Source organism: Sphaeramia orbicularis, chromosome 8 (assembly GCF_902148855.1).
Source record: "Sphaeramia orbicularis chromosome 8, fSphaOr1.1, whole genome shotgun sequence".
NCBI classification, from domain to species: Eukaryota; Metazoa; Chordata; class Actinopteri; order Kurtiformes; family Apogonidae; genus Sphaeramia; species Sphaeramia orbicularis.
Window position 1 is genome coordinate 7,350,960 of NC_043964.1, and position 18,118 is coordinate 7,369,077.

The 18,118-nt window shown below is 39.9% G+C and overlaps 1 protein-coding gene and 1 long non-coding RNA gene across 2 annotated transcripts; one reads left to right on the forward strand and one right to left on the reverse strand.

Annotated features, from left to right (window-relative positions):
• Nucleotides 1-379: 379 nt before the first annotated feature.
• Nucleotides 380-10,983, reverse strand: LOC115423840 (uncharacterized). Its single transcript, XR_003936012.1, has 3 exons — nucleotides 10,874-10,983; nucleotides 9,531-9,532; nucleotides 380-390 (listed from the first exon to the last, which is right to left on the reverse strand). It is a non-coding gene; the product is annotated as an uncharacterized LOC115423840 (long non-coding RNA).
• Nucleotides 5,393-17,761, forward strand: atxn2l (ataxin 2-like). The gene is given in 25 exon segments (XM_030140788.1): nucleotides 5,393-5,504; nucleotides 5,880-5,937; nucleotides 6,366-6,422; nucleotides 6,795-6,866; nucleotides 7,364-7,538; nucleotides 8,216-8,334; nucleotides 8,673-8,764; nucleotides 8,853-9,047; nucleotides 9,184-9,332; nucleotides 9,335-9,403; nucleotides 10,058-10,147; nucleotides 10,223-10,342; nucleotides 10,421-10,498; nucleotides 10,723-10,784; nucleotides 11,804-12,057; nucleotides 13,330-13,399; nucleotides 13,582-13,752; nucleotides 13,828-13,888; nucleotides 14,178-14,338; nucleotides 15,032-15,148; nucleotides 15,150-15,168; nucleotides 15,793-15,908; nucleotides 15,987-16,157; nucleotides 16,703-16,848; nucleotides 17,551-17,761. Coding segments are annotated over 25 exon segments (2,787 nt in total). The 5' UTR covers nucleotides 5,393-5,487; the 3' UTR covers nucleotides 17,699-17,761.
• Nucleotides 17,762-18,118: the final 357 nt, after the last annotated feature.

Consider the following 18,118-nt stretch of genomic DNA (forward strand, 5'->3'; position numbering starts at 1 on the left):
CTAATCCTATCAATCCATGTCAATAATTGGTGTAAAATACAGTTCTTCATCTTTTCATGGTCATCAGATATGACCATATTTGGACGTTTAGAGGCTCCGTAGTGAAAAATGGAACAAAAATGAAAGAAAATTTATTAAAATTGCCAACAAACGTAACAAAAATTAATAATAAATCAACAAAATAGTACGTAAAATGAACTAAATAAGCCACAAACTGAACAAAACTGAGGAAAAAAACAATAATGTCATACTTTTATGAGATTAAAGTCATAATATTTTGAAAAATAAATTCGCAAAAAAGTTAGTCAGTTCCTCCTCCACAAAATACGCAATTTGCCCCAAATCTGTTCGGTTCTTACAACGAAACAAATCCAAATGTGTGCGAACTGTCTTCAAAGTTCGACTAATGCTAATGTATTGATGGTGGGCGGAGCTAATAGGCTCAGTATTTGGCCTTTGTGTGTAAACCCCAAATGAAAGTAGAACCTCACAGAATGTTCCAAGTTTTACATTATGAGACCAGTGGGTACGACTGTATTCTGGAAATTAGGATATTTTTCCACCTGTTTTTAAATGACGACATTATTCTCGTAATATGGCTTTATTCTGCGAATATCACAACTTATTCTCAAAATATTATGACTTCTTTCTTGTAATATTTTGACTCTTTGTATTCAACTTTATTCTCATAAAATTACGGCTTTTACCTCGATATTTCACGACTTCATTCTCGTCATGACAGGTGTTTTTATTTTCTTATGTGTCCTTAAAACGCTGTCGTAGAAAACAGATGGAATAGAGACATTTATTCTCTTTAAAGGATGTGAATTCGTCCCTGAATGTGCTTCACTAGGGACTGAAATGGTCTTAAAATGCATTTTTAATGAGGTGTGAATGTGTCAAGTTTCACCGCTTGGGTTTTTATCAACATGTTTTTTGGTTTATAATATGGTTTGTGAATCTGAACGTCAGACACTAAAGCAAAAAACATAAAGGACTTGAATTCAGAGAACCAGGAAGTGCAAAATGCAAACAGAATGACAGATTTTCAGAGTAATTTCTGCGCCAAAGGTGAACATGTGCATTAGAAAATACCTGTGTCTGTTCTAAAACTTAAAGGTTTGATGAAAAACCGAAGGACAGAAGTGTGACTACGACTCCCAGAGTGCATTTCACCAGCAGGACTCCAATCACAGAGCTGTGAGTGGTGCCTTCTGAAGCCTCCGCAGCTGTGATTGGCTGATTCTGCCTAGCAACAGCAGATGATTGGATGAAAAAAAATAAACACTGAAAACTCGTGGCCTTAAGAAAAACCTTCTGTTCAGTTCAGTCGAAAGAAAAAGTTCAAATACAGTCGTTTATATCGACTGAAGAGCAACAGATGAATGTAAACACGATAATCCTGACACTAATAAATGAACTTTCACTACTGTTTTTTTTACATATTTAATTTCCTCACATTTAACGAGTGAACGTTGGATGTTTTTTCCAGTTTGTGATACTTTTCCATCATTCAGTTTGATGTTCGTTGACGTCTATAAAAAAAAACAACAAACAAACACAAGTTTAGGGTCAAAAACTGTAAAAGAGTCGAGGACGGACAGTGTCGTATTCAAATAACAGGATTTTCTACAGTTTTGTTCCTCGTTAGCGTTGACACTAAGGTACGATAAAGGTGGATGTGACAGTTAAAAACAACATTCCCCATAATCCTTTGCAGCATAACATTAATGGATGAAATTCAGAATAAAACTGTAAAAGTCACAGAAAAACATGAATGAACTTAAATATATACATTTATCCGACTTTTGAGTCTCAGAATTTATTTTCATGTTAATATTTACATATAAATTCCATGAAGATGTGGTAAAAACACTTTTTTAAATTTATATTTAATAAAATTTCATCATTTTCTTTAATTGCTTTAGTTAAGATGAAAATGCAACGTTTTCAGTAATTTTTTTTTCACTTTTCCTTTATTAACTTTCATTGTGATGAAAACACGACTTTTTCCCCAGAAAAATTTCAACTTTTTCTTTAATTACTTTAGCTAAGATGAAAATGCAACTTATGCAACATATTTTTTAACTTTTCCATTAATAACTTTGTAATTAAAACACAACTTCTTCCAGAGAAAATTTTTTGACGTTTTCTTTAGTAACTTTCTTTGATACGACTTTTTCTCATAAAATTTGGAACTTTTTGTTTGAACATTACTGTCTTTTTCTCGTAATAGTAAAACTCGATAATGAAGACTTAATTCCGTAAACGTCGGATTTTAAAGACTCAAATCCTCCTCCTTGTTCTGTAATTATCTCTTTTTCGGTAAATTCGTCGGGTTTTCTGTTGCCATTTGCTGTGACGTCGTCCGAACCCAGAGGAAACGTAACGAACAGGATCTAAACGATGTGTGGAGTCGAGGCAGGAAACGTTTACCTCAGTCACATCTTCACTCAGTCTGTTCTCTGAACCGATGAAACCGACGACAATAATATGGAAATAAAAATGATAATAACAACGGTCAGAATAATAGTATTAATTTTCTTTGTGCTTTTTTTTTTGTTTGTTTACTCCATGTATGTTCCACTTGTTCCAACTCCATCTTGTTTAAAAATGTCTGTGCCTTTTTTTTTTTTTCTATTTTCGGGATAAAAAGAAGGAAACGGAAGCGTCGTTCTTCGTCCTCGCTCCTTTCGTGCTGTTTCTCCTCCTCGACCTCGTCCTCCATTTGGAAAAAAAAAAAAACAAAAACAGGTGAAATGGTCCCTGATCCTTTTTCTACTTGTGCCTTTCTGTGTCTGTCGTCGGCCTCTGCCTTCCTTCAGTTTCGGCTTCTTCGCCTCTCGTTTTTTTCTTTAAGCCACCGAACATTTCAACGGGTCCGGATGCCCCTCCCCCCGTCCGTCATCATCCCGTTGTGTGTCTTTTCTCAGTTTCAGAACTCTTTGTGCCTTTCTCTGTCTCTTTTCTCTCTTTGCTGGGACCGTGTGTTGAGGGGGGGTCGGCGTCGCTCGGCCCCCCCCGTGTGGTTAGTTTCAGGTACTACATTGAATTTAATGATAATGATATAATATAAATATAGTGAAACAGAGTGGCTCATGTGTCGTTTTTAATCACCCAGCGCCTCAGTCACAAACATCACATGACACGAAAATAAATAATATTATAAATATGAATAAGAAGTAATATATAAATATGTCAGTTTACAAAGGATTGTTGACTTTATACTGATAATATGGAGTGTTTTTAAGGTTCATAAACATCACGACCACAGTTTAGGTTTGAAATAAGTCCATTTGGACATTTTTTTGTCAAACCAACGAGAAATATTTCATACATTTCCACCACTTAACATCGTCTTGTTAAAAATAAAAATTTTACCTTTTTTTTTCTCAAGATTTTGCAACTTTATTCTTGTAATATTAACTTTTTTAAATGAAACATGACTTTTCTTGACTTCATACTTATATTAAGATTTTTTTCTCATGAAGGTCATAAACATCACATGACATGGTAACAGTTTAGGTTTGTCTTCAACTTAAAGTCAATAAATGTAATTTTACAAACATATTTGTCGAACCAAAGAAAAATGTTTAATTTTTCACTTTGTATCTTATTTGTTCAAAATAACTCATTATTTTGAGCAAATGCCTTGGGATTAAGTCACTTATTTCAGACAGAGAGTTTCTATAATGATTATAAGACGCTAAATTTATTGTTTGACTTAACAGGTTTATTTGTTTCATCACAATGACACAAATGGACTCACAGTAAAATAGTTCAATGCTGTGGTTGTTTCTAATTAGATTAGATTAGATCAGATTATCCTCATTATAATCAGTGACAGTGACTGGAAACATCCATAAAACAGCATCAGTGAAGAGAAACGGGTCAGATTCTGCGTCCAGGTGGATCGGACCAGAACTAGGTACGAAAACCATAAATGTTTTATTGGGGTTCACCTCGAATCTGTCGAACTCTTAGATTCTGAAGAAACCACTGTTAACTCTGAAAACTGGATAATCTGGGGCAAAAGGGAAAAAAGCACAGTATGCAAAAAAACAAAACGAAAAGTTATTATAAAAGTTCCTTGAAGTGTTTTATTAGTTATGGAATTCACTTTTTTTTCCCACAATGTTTTGTTTAAGTTTCACAGATAAAATATAAAATAATGTCAACAGCAGCTTCTCTCTTACATTAAAGAATAATGAAAACAATTGGTAATCTGTTACTAGTAAATAGTGTACAATGAATTCAAATATGTTTTAAATTAAGGAATCATCTTAACCAAATGAATGGGAAATAAAGATAAAATAAAAATAAACAACAGAAAATTAATAAAGATAAAATCAAGTCAGAAATAAGTTTTTAAAAAATAAATATAAAGTAAAAAATTCAAAAAGAAAGAATTATTAAAAAATAAATAAATAATTAAAAAAAAAAATTGAAATAAAATTAAAGGAGTGAGTCTTTTCCTTCTAGATCTGAACCCAGTGTTTTCTGTGGTTTAATCCTGGCTCTGCATTAATAAACATTAAAATACCTGCGTTCATTAACACCAAAAACAGCTTTAATTTACTTGTATTTTTCATTCATGTTACATACATGGTACATTTTGCTTCTGATCGTGGAATTTGATAAGAGTTTAATTTTTCAGTAGAAATAAATGATGAAACATAATGCAGTGCATTGAATATTTAACGGACGGTTTACTGTAGTAAAAGAAAATTAAAAAACGTCTTTACATTTGCATGAATCTGATACACAGGCTGGAAAATATGTTTTATTAACATATGTTTTAATTATATTTATAGTTAAATGAAAGTGTTGGAATCGAACACACTGAGATGATTTTAAAAAATCCATTAAAAAAGTATCATAAAACGATTATAATTTCTATTAGTATTATTATTGTTGTTATTATTATTATTATTATTATTATTATTATGGTTTTTTTATTAATAACAATAATAACAACAACAACTTAGTGTCATAAATATTTTAACTCTTCTGTTTGTTTTTAATGTTTTTCTTCATAAAAAAACATGAGACATGAAGTGGGAGGTCGTTCTTAATTACAGAAGACCATCCAATCAGAGGTCAGATCAAAAGTGAGGAACAGAAAACTCATCCAATCAGTTTGTAGAGCACCCCAACAGGCGGAGTTTAGTTTTAATGTGTTCGTTGTATTGGCTCCGTCAGACCCGGTTCACGGTGACCTGCTGATAAAACACATTTAAGCACGTACAGTCAGTGTTTGTGTCGGTAGAAGTAAATGTGTTGGACATGAATTAAAGCTCTGTGTTTTAATCCAACTGATTTCCTCAGAATTCTCCAGCTCCTCTTGTCTCCGCCCGCTTGTTCTCTGAACACTGGCTGTCCAGGTATATAAATGGAACGCCCCCGGTGCCGTGTTTTGTTGTTGTTTTCCGCGGCGCACCGTGTTCGGCCTGTCAAACCGACGGACTTTTCGGTGGGATTACGGGGATGCTAATGACTAAAAAGTATAATTTACACACTTGAACGGGCTCTGCTGTTGGGTTTGAATGCGCTCACAGTGTCGTTGAACGGCTTTGGCTTTTGAACGCGACATTTGACGTTGTGTTCTGTTAGCTAACAGCTAACCTAGCTAGCTGACTTTTACTCTTTAATTCAACAACAAACACATGCGTCATGATTTACCAGGACGAAAAACACTTTAGTTACTATTACTGACGTGATTCAGAGTAAACGGCGCCGTGTCACCGTCTGAATCTTCGGTTTTGTTGATGTTAGTGGAGTCGTGCTGCGTTCACGGACGGGTGGTCTGTTATTGTTCTTAATGAAGCTGATGGTGATTGAATAAAAGTGAGTTTGTTTGTATGTTTGTTTTTTCGCAGGACGAGGATCACGATGAAACCTCCGCCACAGAGTCCGTCAGCTCCTGTCAGCAACCTGGTAAGAAGAACCCACAGAAGAACCCAGGTCCAAGACAGCAATTAGAACCACAACCACAATACTCTATTATTATTATTATTATTATTATTATTATTGGGTGTTAAAGTTGCTCCATTCAAGTATAATAAAAAGTAGAAGAAAATAAATTATCAATATAACAACAAAAAATATATATACACCAAATATACATATTACAGTAGACACTCTGTTAAATGTAATTCAAACAGACATAATGTACCGGTGTGTTTCTTATTGCCATTAGTTCACCTTTTTTATTTCTACTTATGTTCAAAATAAAGTTAATTGTTATAATTTTATGTACTAGACACACACACACACACACACACACACACACACACATACATATCTCCACTTTGTGGACCAGAATTCAGTGACTGTTCCTTTGGTTCCTGTTTGTGTTTGTGCAGATGTTTGAAGGTGTTTACAACAACGCCCGCATGCTTCACTTTCTCACTGCCGTTGTGGTGAGTTCAAGGATCCAGACTTTTACAGGATCAGTGGTTTTTATTCTGATCTCATTTAAATGAGTTGTTTCACCAGGTTCAGTGGTTTTTATTATTATTATCATTATTGTTATTATTTGTCTTTATTGGACTTTGGTTTCTATGTGAAACATTCAGTTTTGTTTTTATTCTTTTCAGTTTCTGCTCTCAACTGTATTTGATTTGATTATTGCGTCTGTGTTTCATTCATTGTGGATTATTGTGATATTATTTTTATGTAACAGCACAGACGTCCCTAAAGCTCCATAAATGAAAAGTCTTGTGTTTAATTCCAGTGGATGGATGATGGGAACCTTCAGCAGTTCCGGTGTCATTAGTTTTGTGTGTTTTCAGGGTTCAACATGTGACGTTAGGGTGAAAAACGGCAGTGTTTACGAAGGAGTCTTTAAAACTCTGAGCTCCGAGGTACAAACACACACACACAGACAAATACACACAGAGACGCAGAAATTCACACAAATACGCACACAGAGGCAGAAATACGTGCACAAACAAATACACACACAGACACACACAAATACACACACACAAAAATACACACAGATGCAGAAATACATACAAACACACAAATACACACACAGATGCAGAAATACACACAAACACACAAATACACATAAGGGCATAGAAATACACACAAAGACACACAAATACACAGATACACACAGATGCAGAAATACACACACACACACCCAAATACTCACAGACACAAACAAATACACACAGACACACAAATACATACAGACACACACAAATACACACATACACACACACAAATACACACAGACAGATGAGCGTCATCGTTTCCTCCACATTTATCAACTCAACATGTTTGTGCGTGTGTCTTTGTGTGTGTGTGTGTGTGTGTGTGTGTGTGTCTGTGTATTTGTATCTTTGTGTGTCAGTGTGAGTTGGCTGTGGATGCTGTTCATAAACTCAGTGATGGAGGAGGAGGTGTTGAAGGAGGCGGGTCTCCGTGGCATCCACAGGTGGAGGACATCACAGACACCATGGTCTTCAGTCCGTCGGACCTGGTCACCATGACCTGCAGAGACGTCGACCTCAGCTTCGCCGTCAGAGGTGAGAAAAAAAAACACAAAGGACACCAGAAGAAAAGAGATGACGTCTTGTATGTCTTCAACACCCTCTAGTGGACGGGACCGGATCTGTAACTGATGCTGCTTTCAGGTGCTGTTGGGAAGATGAGCCTCTCCACTGGTCAATTCAAATCACGTGTGTGTTGTGTTCAAGTGCTTGTGTCGTCGTAGTAAAATAAAAAACGGCTGAAACAGACATTCTGTTGACCTGACACTGGAGTCAAACAGTGTCTATTTAATGTTTTTACAAACTGTGTAAAAGATAAATATGTAAAATCATCTGTTAACAGCAGCAGAACGTTCATAAAACTATTGTTTGTCCTTGAATCCTTGTTGTAAAGGTCATCTTCATCTTGTATTAAATATTTTCCTAGTTCTCCATTGGAAAATACAACACGACAGTGCGTTCAAGTGCCATTTTCCACTTTGTAGCTAGTATTTACCATAATTCCCATAGCCCCTGAATGCAGCATTAGACTGGGCTCAGGTTCTGGTCCGGTTTCAGAAGTTTAACCTGTGTGATGTGTTCAAAGTCTCTGAACCAACACTAGTCGTTGGATAAAATTCAGTAGGACAGACATTAATAATCCAGCTGATACTGAGACGGTGGAGTTGGTGGTGACTGGTCTCCGGTGTTTCCATGTTTTTGTGTCTCTACAGACTCGTTCACTGACCCGTCCATCGGCTCATCTCGTCTGAACGGAGATCACAGAGAAAAGGTTCTGCAGAGATGGGACGGAGACGGAAATGGGGACAACTATGAGCTGGAAACGGAGACGGTGAGAAAACAACAGCCCACGTACATCAGACCTCCCTTATGTCCGTCAGACGTCCCTTATGTCCGTCACTCGTCCCTTATGTCCATCACGTGTCCCTTCTGTCCGTCACGTATCCCTTATGTCCATCAGTCGTCCGTTATGTCCATCAGACATCCCTTTTGTCCATCACACGTCCATTATGTCCCTCAGTCGTCCCTTATTTACAGTTGTTTTTCATAATAAATTTTTTTTTTTTTTTACTCTAACTCACTGTTTTAAACATTTATTACATGTAAGTAATGATAATTAATGGACAGATAATGAAAGTTAAATTGTCTGTCTTCGTTGTTCTCCGTCAGTCCAACGGCTGGGACGCCAACGACATGTTCAAGTTCAACGAGGACACGTACGGCGTCAAGTCCACATATGACTCCAGTCTGTCCTCGTACACGTACGGACCTCCACACCGACACATCTGGACCATTTTATTTGTTTATGTCTCACTGCGTCTGACCCTCTGTCCCCGCCTCTTTTCCCAGCATGCCTCTGGAGAGGGGGAACTCCGAGGTTTTCCGCCAGCGAGAAGCTCGAGCTGTTCGTTTGGCAAACGAGATCGAGGGCAGCGCCCAGTACCGCCGCCGGGTGTCCCTGGAGAACGACGAGGGACGCAGCGACGAGGACAAGTACAGTGCCGTGGTCCGAGAACGGGACAACAGGGGCGGAGCCAGCACCAGGTCAGAGGTCATCAGGGGAGGGGTTTCGTAGGAAACACTGGAGATGGAGGAGGAGGATGATGATGATGATGATGATGAGGAATGTACCATGTCCATTGACTTTTTAATTTCTGTCTGTTTTGTCTTTCTTTTCCAGGGAAGGTAAATACCTCCCTCTGCCTCAAGGACTCGGACATCTTGAGGGCGGAGCCTGCGGTCAACCCTCGGCCCCTCCCACCTCCTCCCCTAAAGCGTACTCTGATAGGAGCAGCCCCCTGTCCGTCAGACCTGCATCCTCCAGTCCTCCCGCTCTGCCCACGTCCTCCCTCACTCCCTGTCTCATCCTCAGGCGCTCAACGACTCACACGTCAACGGAGGTAAGAGGAGGACTACTGTACCCATGAGCCTCAGCAGGCGAAGCGCCACCCACAGCTGTAACATGGAAATGGAGTCTAAACCTCCATCCTGTTAGTTCGTTCAGTTTCACCTTTAGTTTGGTGAAACTTCTGTGGTTCATATTTATTTGTTCTGTTTGAAACAGTTTCATTAAGTCTCATTTTGTTTCACCACAAAAACAGCTGTAGTTTATTAGAAAAACAATACATTAACTCCTGACTCCTCCTCCTTCTCTTCCCCCTCCTCCTCCTCTCTCCTCCTCCCCTTCCTCCTCCTCCCTCCTCTTCCTCCTCCTCCTCTTCTTTTCTCTTCCTCCCCCTCCTCTTCTTCCTCCTCCTCTCTCCTCTTCCTCCTCCTCTTCTCCTTCTTCTTCCTCTCCTCCCCCTCCTCCTCTCTCCTCTTCTTCCTCCTCTTCCTCCTCCCCTTCCTCCTCCTCCCTCCTCCTCTTCTTCCTCCCCCTCCTCCTCCTCCTCTCTCCTCTTCTTCCCCCTCCTCTCTCCTCTTCCTCCTCCCCTTCCTCCTCTTCCTCCTCTTCTTCTCCTTCTTCTTCCTCTCCTCCCTCTCCTCCTCTCTCCTCTTCTTCCTCCCCTTCCTCCTCCTCCCTCCTCCTCCCCCCTCCTCCCCCTCCTCCTCAGTGTCCTCCAGAACGTCTCCTCAGTCCCACCATCCCCACGTGAACCGGACCCAGAACCATCGGACCCTGGTGTCTCACTCGTCTCCTGCAGGTAAACATTCGGACCCTTCACACAGAACCTCTGGTCCGGTTCCTGTCAGTCTCACCCGTCTCATCCTCCCGTCAGCGTCTCATGCCCCAAAACCGGACGTCCCTCCTCACCTGGACTCCTCCCCCTCTGTTACCGCAGCAACCACCACCTCCTCCTCCTCTCTCTCTGGCTCCGCCCCTCTGTTCCCCGTCGACGGTGAGATGACGGAGCTCAGTAACGTCCTGCCATCGTCTTTTTCTGAAACTTGACGGTTTGTCTTGGTTTCGTCCACAGTGAATGAAATTCTGAACTCGGCTTCGAAGGACAGAACGGACTCTGGTTCTGGTCCACAGGATGGAAAGAACAGCAGAGGTAACAGAGGAAAGGGAATTAATGTCAGAATGTTTTTCAAAGTTTGTTTAACTTTTTTTGTTTTTACATTTTTTTTCTATTTCATCAAATTCATCCATAAACAAAAATACCAAATACTCAATAACTGTTATATTTTAGTGTGTTCACCTGGACACCAGAGGGTTAACAGATATTTAACTGTATTAAACCTTCTACTAAACCATGTTTATCGACTGTTCCATCAGCGCCGTTGGTCCAACAGAGGTCTCAACTCGAGGAACTTCGCAAGTTTGGCAAAGAGTTCAGAGTGAGTTGAACAGGATTATATCAGAGTTTTATTTCATATTGTTCTGTCTTTGGAGGTTTTCACACTGGGTATCCGAGTTTGTACCATACTTGGATACGTTCACACCTTTCCTGCAGATGTTGCGTTCATAAGCACGTACCATGGCCCACGTACAAGTACGAGTGGGTGTCACAGGGACGAAACAGTAGGTGGAGGTGTGGAAGGAAATGGAAAATTGATGTTAATAAAGTATATGGACTAAAGTCTGTGGACCCGTTGAATCCAGGTGTTTCTTTTCTAACAGGGGTCTGGAATAAAAACAATAATGACTAATGTCAGAATATAGTTTTATATTATGGGATAAATATCAGTGCATTGGTTAGTTTGGGTTAAATTATTATCTTTGTTTCCAAATGAATTTATTTCCATTGACGGGCTGGGGGATTAATGTGACCACTAGAGGGAGTAGCGAGTCACTCAAAGGATGAGAACCATAAAGAACCAACTGTCAGTCCTAGAACAGAAGTGCTGAAACTACAGTGGTTGTTTTGGACTCAGCTGGAAATGGACAGATGGAGTTGCACGGAAATGTCAATGTTTCTTCTACATGGGTCAGTTTGATTCTGAGGCCAGTGAAGGCCTACAGTTATTATGGGATGTTCTTGTTGTTTCTAAGTTTCCGTTTGTTGATCTGTGGTTCAGACTAAACTGTGAAAGTTCTGACCTTGTTTGTTGGATTCAAACAGATCTTTAGTTCAGTTATTGACGACACAAACCAACAGAAAACAGGATTAGTGGTTTTACTGAGGCTGTTTTAGTCTAACAACAGAGCTAAGCTAACAGAACTATAATGTAAACTATCAGCTGATGCAGTGTCAACATTATAAAATACACTGTTATTTTATCCACTGTTAAAATAAGCGCCTGTGAGTTTGACTTTGAAGTTCTGGTTCTGGTACCAGTTTGTTTACATCAGGTCTGTGTCTCTGATCCGGTTCGATCCGCTAACGGTGGACTCTCTTCCTCTTCGTCTCCGTCAGCTTCAGTCCAGTCTGTCATCTGTGGACCTGCCCCTTCCTCCTCCTGACTCCGCCTCTCCTCCTAAACCCTTTGATCTGCAGCCCAGTGCAGAGATGGCTCCACCCACCTCCACATCTGCAGCCGCTGTGACCCCGCCCTCCTCAGGGTTGGGGTCCGAGGTCAGTCAGAGCAGGACTCCTCGGTCCACGCCCCTCAGCTCTGACGAGTCGAGTTCGGAGATTAACGAGCGAACTGAGGCGGCGGCGGCGACAACGTGAGTCAAACAGAAACAGAAACATGGATAAAGGGTTAAAAAATATAAAATCAGAGAGATGATTCCAAACAATCTGTTCCTTCATGTTCCTGTTGTTTGAGCCATTTTTGAATTACCATTTAGTTCAGACCAATAACAGACTCACTTCTAAAAGCTTTTATTTATGTTTAAGAGTGAAAAAAGTAAAGTAATATTATGAAAGTAATTACATCTACAAACTATCCTTAAAAATATGAAGAACTTCATCAACCTGACATTTCTATAGAAAATCAGTGTCATTGGACCAATATTCTACCTTAATTTATCATTTATACATGTTCATTCTAACGTACAGGTGCTATAGGTACGTGCAGATCTACAAGTACACACAACATTTAATAACAAACTGAATATTATTAAAATTACACTGATTTATATTAAAACAGTTCAGGTTATTCATTGTTGTATAGATTATTAACATGATGTGAAAAATGGAAACGTGAACAGAAATAACCAAAAAAACTATATATATGTGTGTGTGTGTGTGTGTGTGTGTATGTGTGTATATATATATATATATATATATATATATATATATATATATATATATATATATATATATATGAGAGAGAGAGAGAGAATATGAACAAAACGAGCAATAACAAGAATGAAATGTAGACAAAAATTTAAGAAACATCAATTAAATGAACAGAAATCAGAAAAAAATACAAAAAATGAAAATAAATAATAACAGCAACAAAATAAACAATAATAGGAACAAAATCTGCACAAAAAATTGAGAAATATCAACAAAATGAACAGAAATCAGCAAAAATTACAAAACAGGAACAAAATAAACAATAACATGAACAAAATAATAACAGGAAATAAAATGAACAATAACAGGAACAAAACCTGCACAAAATGAACAAAAATTTGAGAAACATCAACAAAATGATGTTAAAATTCCACTTACTTCTCTTCAGACATTTCAGGTTCATGTATATTTTTTAAAAGGATAGTTTTATAAATGTAAATATTTTCATGTAATTTTACTTCTTTTAAAAGGTTTTATCAATCATTATTTCTCCGTTCTTCTGTTCTTATTGTCCTGGTTTTGATCCACTTTGGTCTGAATGTGGAACCTGAACTAAACCGATTGTTGAAGTCTTCAGTGTCGTTTTCATCCATGGGAGGGGTCGGACCCTTTTTTGGTCCACAGGCCGTCTGTTGGACACCCCTGGTCTCCTCTGTCTACTCAGTGTCCTCTTTCTGTTTTCTGATTTTTTTCAGGCAGGTGAAGAACTCGACGCTGAATCCAAATGCTAAAGAGTTTCAGCCGGTGAAAGGACCCTCCGCTGTGGTCAGTCTGACATCTATAAACCATGCCCACATCCACGCCCATCCGCTCCTGTCCTCATCTTCTTCGTCCGCCCTTCATCCTTCTTCATCTCCTTCTCCTCTTTCTGTTGCTCCTGTCCTCTTTTTTTCCAGACACACACACTGAAATGTCCAAAATTGTTTTGTTTTGTTTTTTTTCTGCAGAAGTCCGCCTCGGCTCCACCCCCTCCTCGGCCAACTCCGCCCAGTCCCTCCATGGTTCTGAACCCTTCTCCTCCTGCAGGACAGCCAGGAGGCGGAGCCATCTACAGCGGCCCACCCGGACCCTACTTGTCCTACATGTCCCCCCTCCCTCTCCAGGGACACTCCATTCAGGTCTGAACCCTCAGGTTGGTGGTGGACTTGTGTTCAGGACCTGGACTAAAGTGACCTGTGTCTGTGTGTCCTCAGGGTCAGCTGTACCAGTACGCCATGTCCTCAGTGACCCAGGGGAAGTACCCCCGCCCCAAAGGTACATCCCACCCCCCTGTAATCCCCACCCCAAAGGTAGCCCCACTCCACTGTGACCCCTGCCCCAAAGGTTACACCCCCACCCACTGTGACCCCTGCCCCAAAGGTACACCCCCACCCACTGTGACCCCTGCCCCAAAGATACACCCCCATCCCACTGTCACCCCACTTTCACCCCAGATGGTTTCAATAATGTCCTGTTGAGAAAAAAAAAAAAGCTCAGTGACTGTATTTAAAATGCAGAAAGTCATTGTTGTTATTGTCGTTGTTGTTGTTGCTGTTGCATTCAGGTGCGGTGGTCTCCTCCCGTCCTGACCATGGCTCTTCCTCCTCCTCCTCTTCCATCATCTCGGCACCATCTGCTGGACCTCCTCTGGTGCCTCCTTACGCCCAGTCCTACCTTCAGTATGGACAGGTGATCCAGACCGTGGCTCCGCCCTACCACGGACAGGTGAGCCCCGCCCACATACACTAAGGCCCATAAGTATTTGGATGGTGACATAGTTTTATCATGTTTCAGATTTCACCCAAAAAGTCCAAACTGTACATTAAAGTGGATCAGAACCAGTAAAATGACAACAGAATAACATGTAAATAATGACAAATACTAACGTTTATCTTTGTGTAAAAAGAGTAAAATTACAGAAAAATGTTTATGTTTATAAACTGTCCTTTCACAATAAAATGTAAACCTGAAATGAGAAATAAGCAGAATTTTAACATCATTTTGTTGATGTTTCTCAAATTTTTGTGGGTTTTGCACGTTTATTTTTGTTATTATTTTGTTCATATTTGCTGACTTTTTACATAATTTTTGGTTTGTTGTGTTCATTCTGTTCCATTTTCTAAATTTTTGCCCATTTTTTAACATTATAATAATAATTGATAAAACCATGAACATCCTGAACTGTCTTCATATAAACCAGTGTGATTTTACGAATATTCAGTCTGTTATTAAATATTGTGTGTTTGTAGATCCGCCGTGTCTGTACATTAAATGAACAGGTATAAATGATAAACTGAGACAGAATATTATTAAATTCCACTGGTTTTTCTTCAGAACATTCAGTTTGTTCATGTTTTTCAGTCCTTCTGTCTGAACGGAGCCTCAGCGTCTCCTGTTTGACGTTTCTTCTTTTTTCAGGCAGTTTACTCGATGCTTCACGGTGGGACCAGGTTGCTGACGTCTGGAGCACCGCCCCCTCAGCCCATGGGTCCTCCTGGTCAGCAGTACCCTGGTCCGACCGAGGGTCCGGGGGGTCCCTCAGCAGGGTCTGTACGGTGAGGACATGCCACAGACAACATGTCTCCGCTCACATGAGGACAGTTGGACGCCATCTTTAAACGTGTCCGCCGTCTTTAAACATGTCCACCATCTTTAAACATGTCCGCCGTCCTTTAAGCATGTCCTGCGTCTTTAAACATGTCACCGTCTTTAAACATGTCAACTGTCTTTAAACATTGTCACCGTCTTGAAAAATGTCACCATCTTTAAACATGTCCGTCGTCTTTTAAACGTGTCCACCGTCTTTAAACGTGTCCGCCGTCTTTAACATGTCAGCCATCTTTAAACATGTCCCCCATCTTTAACATGTCCCCCATCTTTAACATGTCACCATCTTTAAACATGTCCGCCATCTTTAAAAATGTCACCATCTTTAAACATGTCCGTCGTCTTTAAACATGTCGCCGTCTTTAAACATGTCCGCCATCTTTAAAAATGTCACCATCTTTAAACATGTCCGTCGTCTTTAAACATGTCGCCGTCTTTAAACATGTCCGCCATCTTTAAAAATGTCACCAATCTTAACATGTCCGTCGTCTTTAAACATGTCGCCGTCTTTAAACATGTCGCCGTCTTTAAACATGTCCGTTGTCTTTAAACGTGTCTGCCGTGTCTTTCAGCCGCTCCGTCGTTTTCCCACCACTCGGGCGCCATCCACCACCCCCCGCCCTCCCCCACACCCACCGGGACCCAGGCCCCACCCCAGCACCCGGCACCCAGTCCAGGACACAGTCAGGTCAGTGTAGACCCCAGGTAACCCCCCCCCCCCCCCAAAGAGCATCATGGAACTGTAGTCTGTGTGTTGTGTCTTCAGTCTCAGACTGGTCAAGCTCCGCCTCCGTCCATGTTCCACTCCGGAGTGCTGTCCACGCCCACCCCGCCGGGACACGCCTCCACCCAGACCCCCTACCCGGTCCAGGGTTACAGCCTGAACCCACATCAGACCCTGGCTCATGGGTTCACTTCAATCAGCCAGATCACACAGGTCAGAACCAGAATCACATGTGTTCACAGGACATGACAATGTCTTTGTGTTGAAGGTAAAAGGATTGAAAACATGTTTGAAGCAGAATTAAATCCACAACCCTTTGGTCCACTGTGGTTGTTTTAAAGTACTTTAAATAAATAATAAAGTTGAATTGGATAAAACCTTTAGATCAGAATCAAACTCATGTTAGTTCAGGTTCCACATTCAGACAATATGATTCAGAAGTGGATCAGAACCAGTCAAATACTAACAGAATAACCCATAAATAATGACAATTACAAACTTTTCTGTGTTTTAGAGCAAAATAAAATGACAATTACATGATGAAAATGTTTATATTTACAAACTATTCTTTAAAAGATTGTGGATAACATGAACAAACTGAAATGTCTTCCTATAAATCAGCGTAATTGGACCAGTATTCTGTCTGTTGATCATTTCTACATGTTCATTCTATCGTACACATACAGTGGATCTACAAACACACATTTAAACTGAATAAATTTCAGTAACATGAAATCCTCTTTTTTCGTCGTCTCCAGGCTCATGTATCTGCAGGTTATCTGGACCTCATCACTCAGCGGGTCATGGACACCCCCCCGTCATGCTGCACTACGCCTCCCCCAGCAGACTGGTGGCTCCGCCCCCAGCAGGGGGTGTCCCAGCACTTCTATCGGACCCCACCAAGGTATATATATATATATATATATATTATATATATCTATATATATATATATATATATGTGTATATATGTATATATATGGTATATATGTATATATATATATATATGTATATATATGTATATATATGTATGTATATGTATATATATGTATATGTATGTATATATATGTGTGTATGTATATATATGTGTATATGTATGTATATATGTGTATATGTATATATATGTGTATATGTATATGTATATGTGTATATGTATATATATGTGTGTATATGTATATATATGTATATGTATATGTATGTATATGTATATATGTATATATATGTGTATATGTATGTATATGTATATATGTATATATATGTGTATGTATATGTATATATATGTGTATGTATATGTATATATATGTGTATGTATATGTATGTATATGTATATATGTATATGTATATGTGTATGTATATATGTATATGTATATATGTATATATATGTATATGTATATATGTATATGTGTATATATATGTATATGTATATATGTATATATATGTATATGTATGTATGTATGTATATATATATTTTTTTTGTTTGTTTGTTTGTTTGTTTGTTTGTTGTTTTGATCATTTCTTTGTTGCTACTTTTTATTCTACTCATTCGGAGCAGGTGTAACATAATCATTTCCCTGGGGCTAATAAAGGGTTCTGGTCTTTCCTTTTCAGCGATCCAGGTTCAGACTCACCCCTCCCAGACACTGACCTTTCCACCCCTCCCCCAACTGAAGCCTCGCCACATTCCCACCGATTGCCCAGCACAGACGGAGACGGTCAAGCTGAAGCTTCAGTCGTGTACGCACAGACTGAGCCCTGACGATGGTCGCCATGGAAACCACAGACTGTTTTACAGAAGATCATGAATAAAACTGAACTTTTACACAAAGCAGACAACTGGTTTTTATACAAACACACACCATCAGCACTGCCCCCAACACCACGAACCACGCCTTCAGAACAGGAGGGTCAACAATACGGTCTGTGGGCCAAAACCAGGCCCGCCACAGGGTCCAGTCCCACCCCCAAAGAGTCCAATCCCACCCACCAAAGGGTCCCATCCCACCCCCTAAAGGGTCCAGTCCCATCCACCACAGGGTCCGGTCCCACCCCCAAAAGGGGTCTGGTCCCACCCCCAAAAGGGTCTGGTCCCACCCTCCAAAGGGTCCACTACCACCCCCACAGGGTCCAGTCCCACCCCCACAGGGTCCAATCCCATCCACCACAGGGTCCAGTCCCA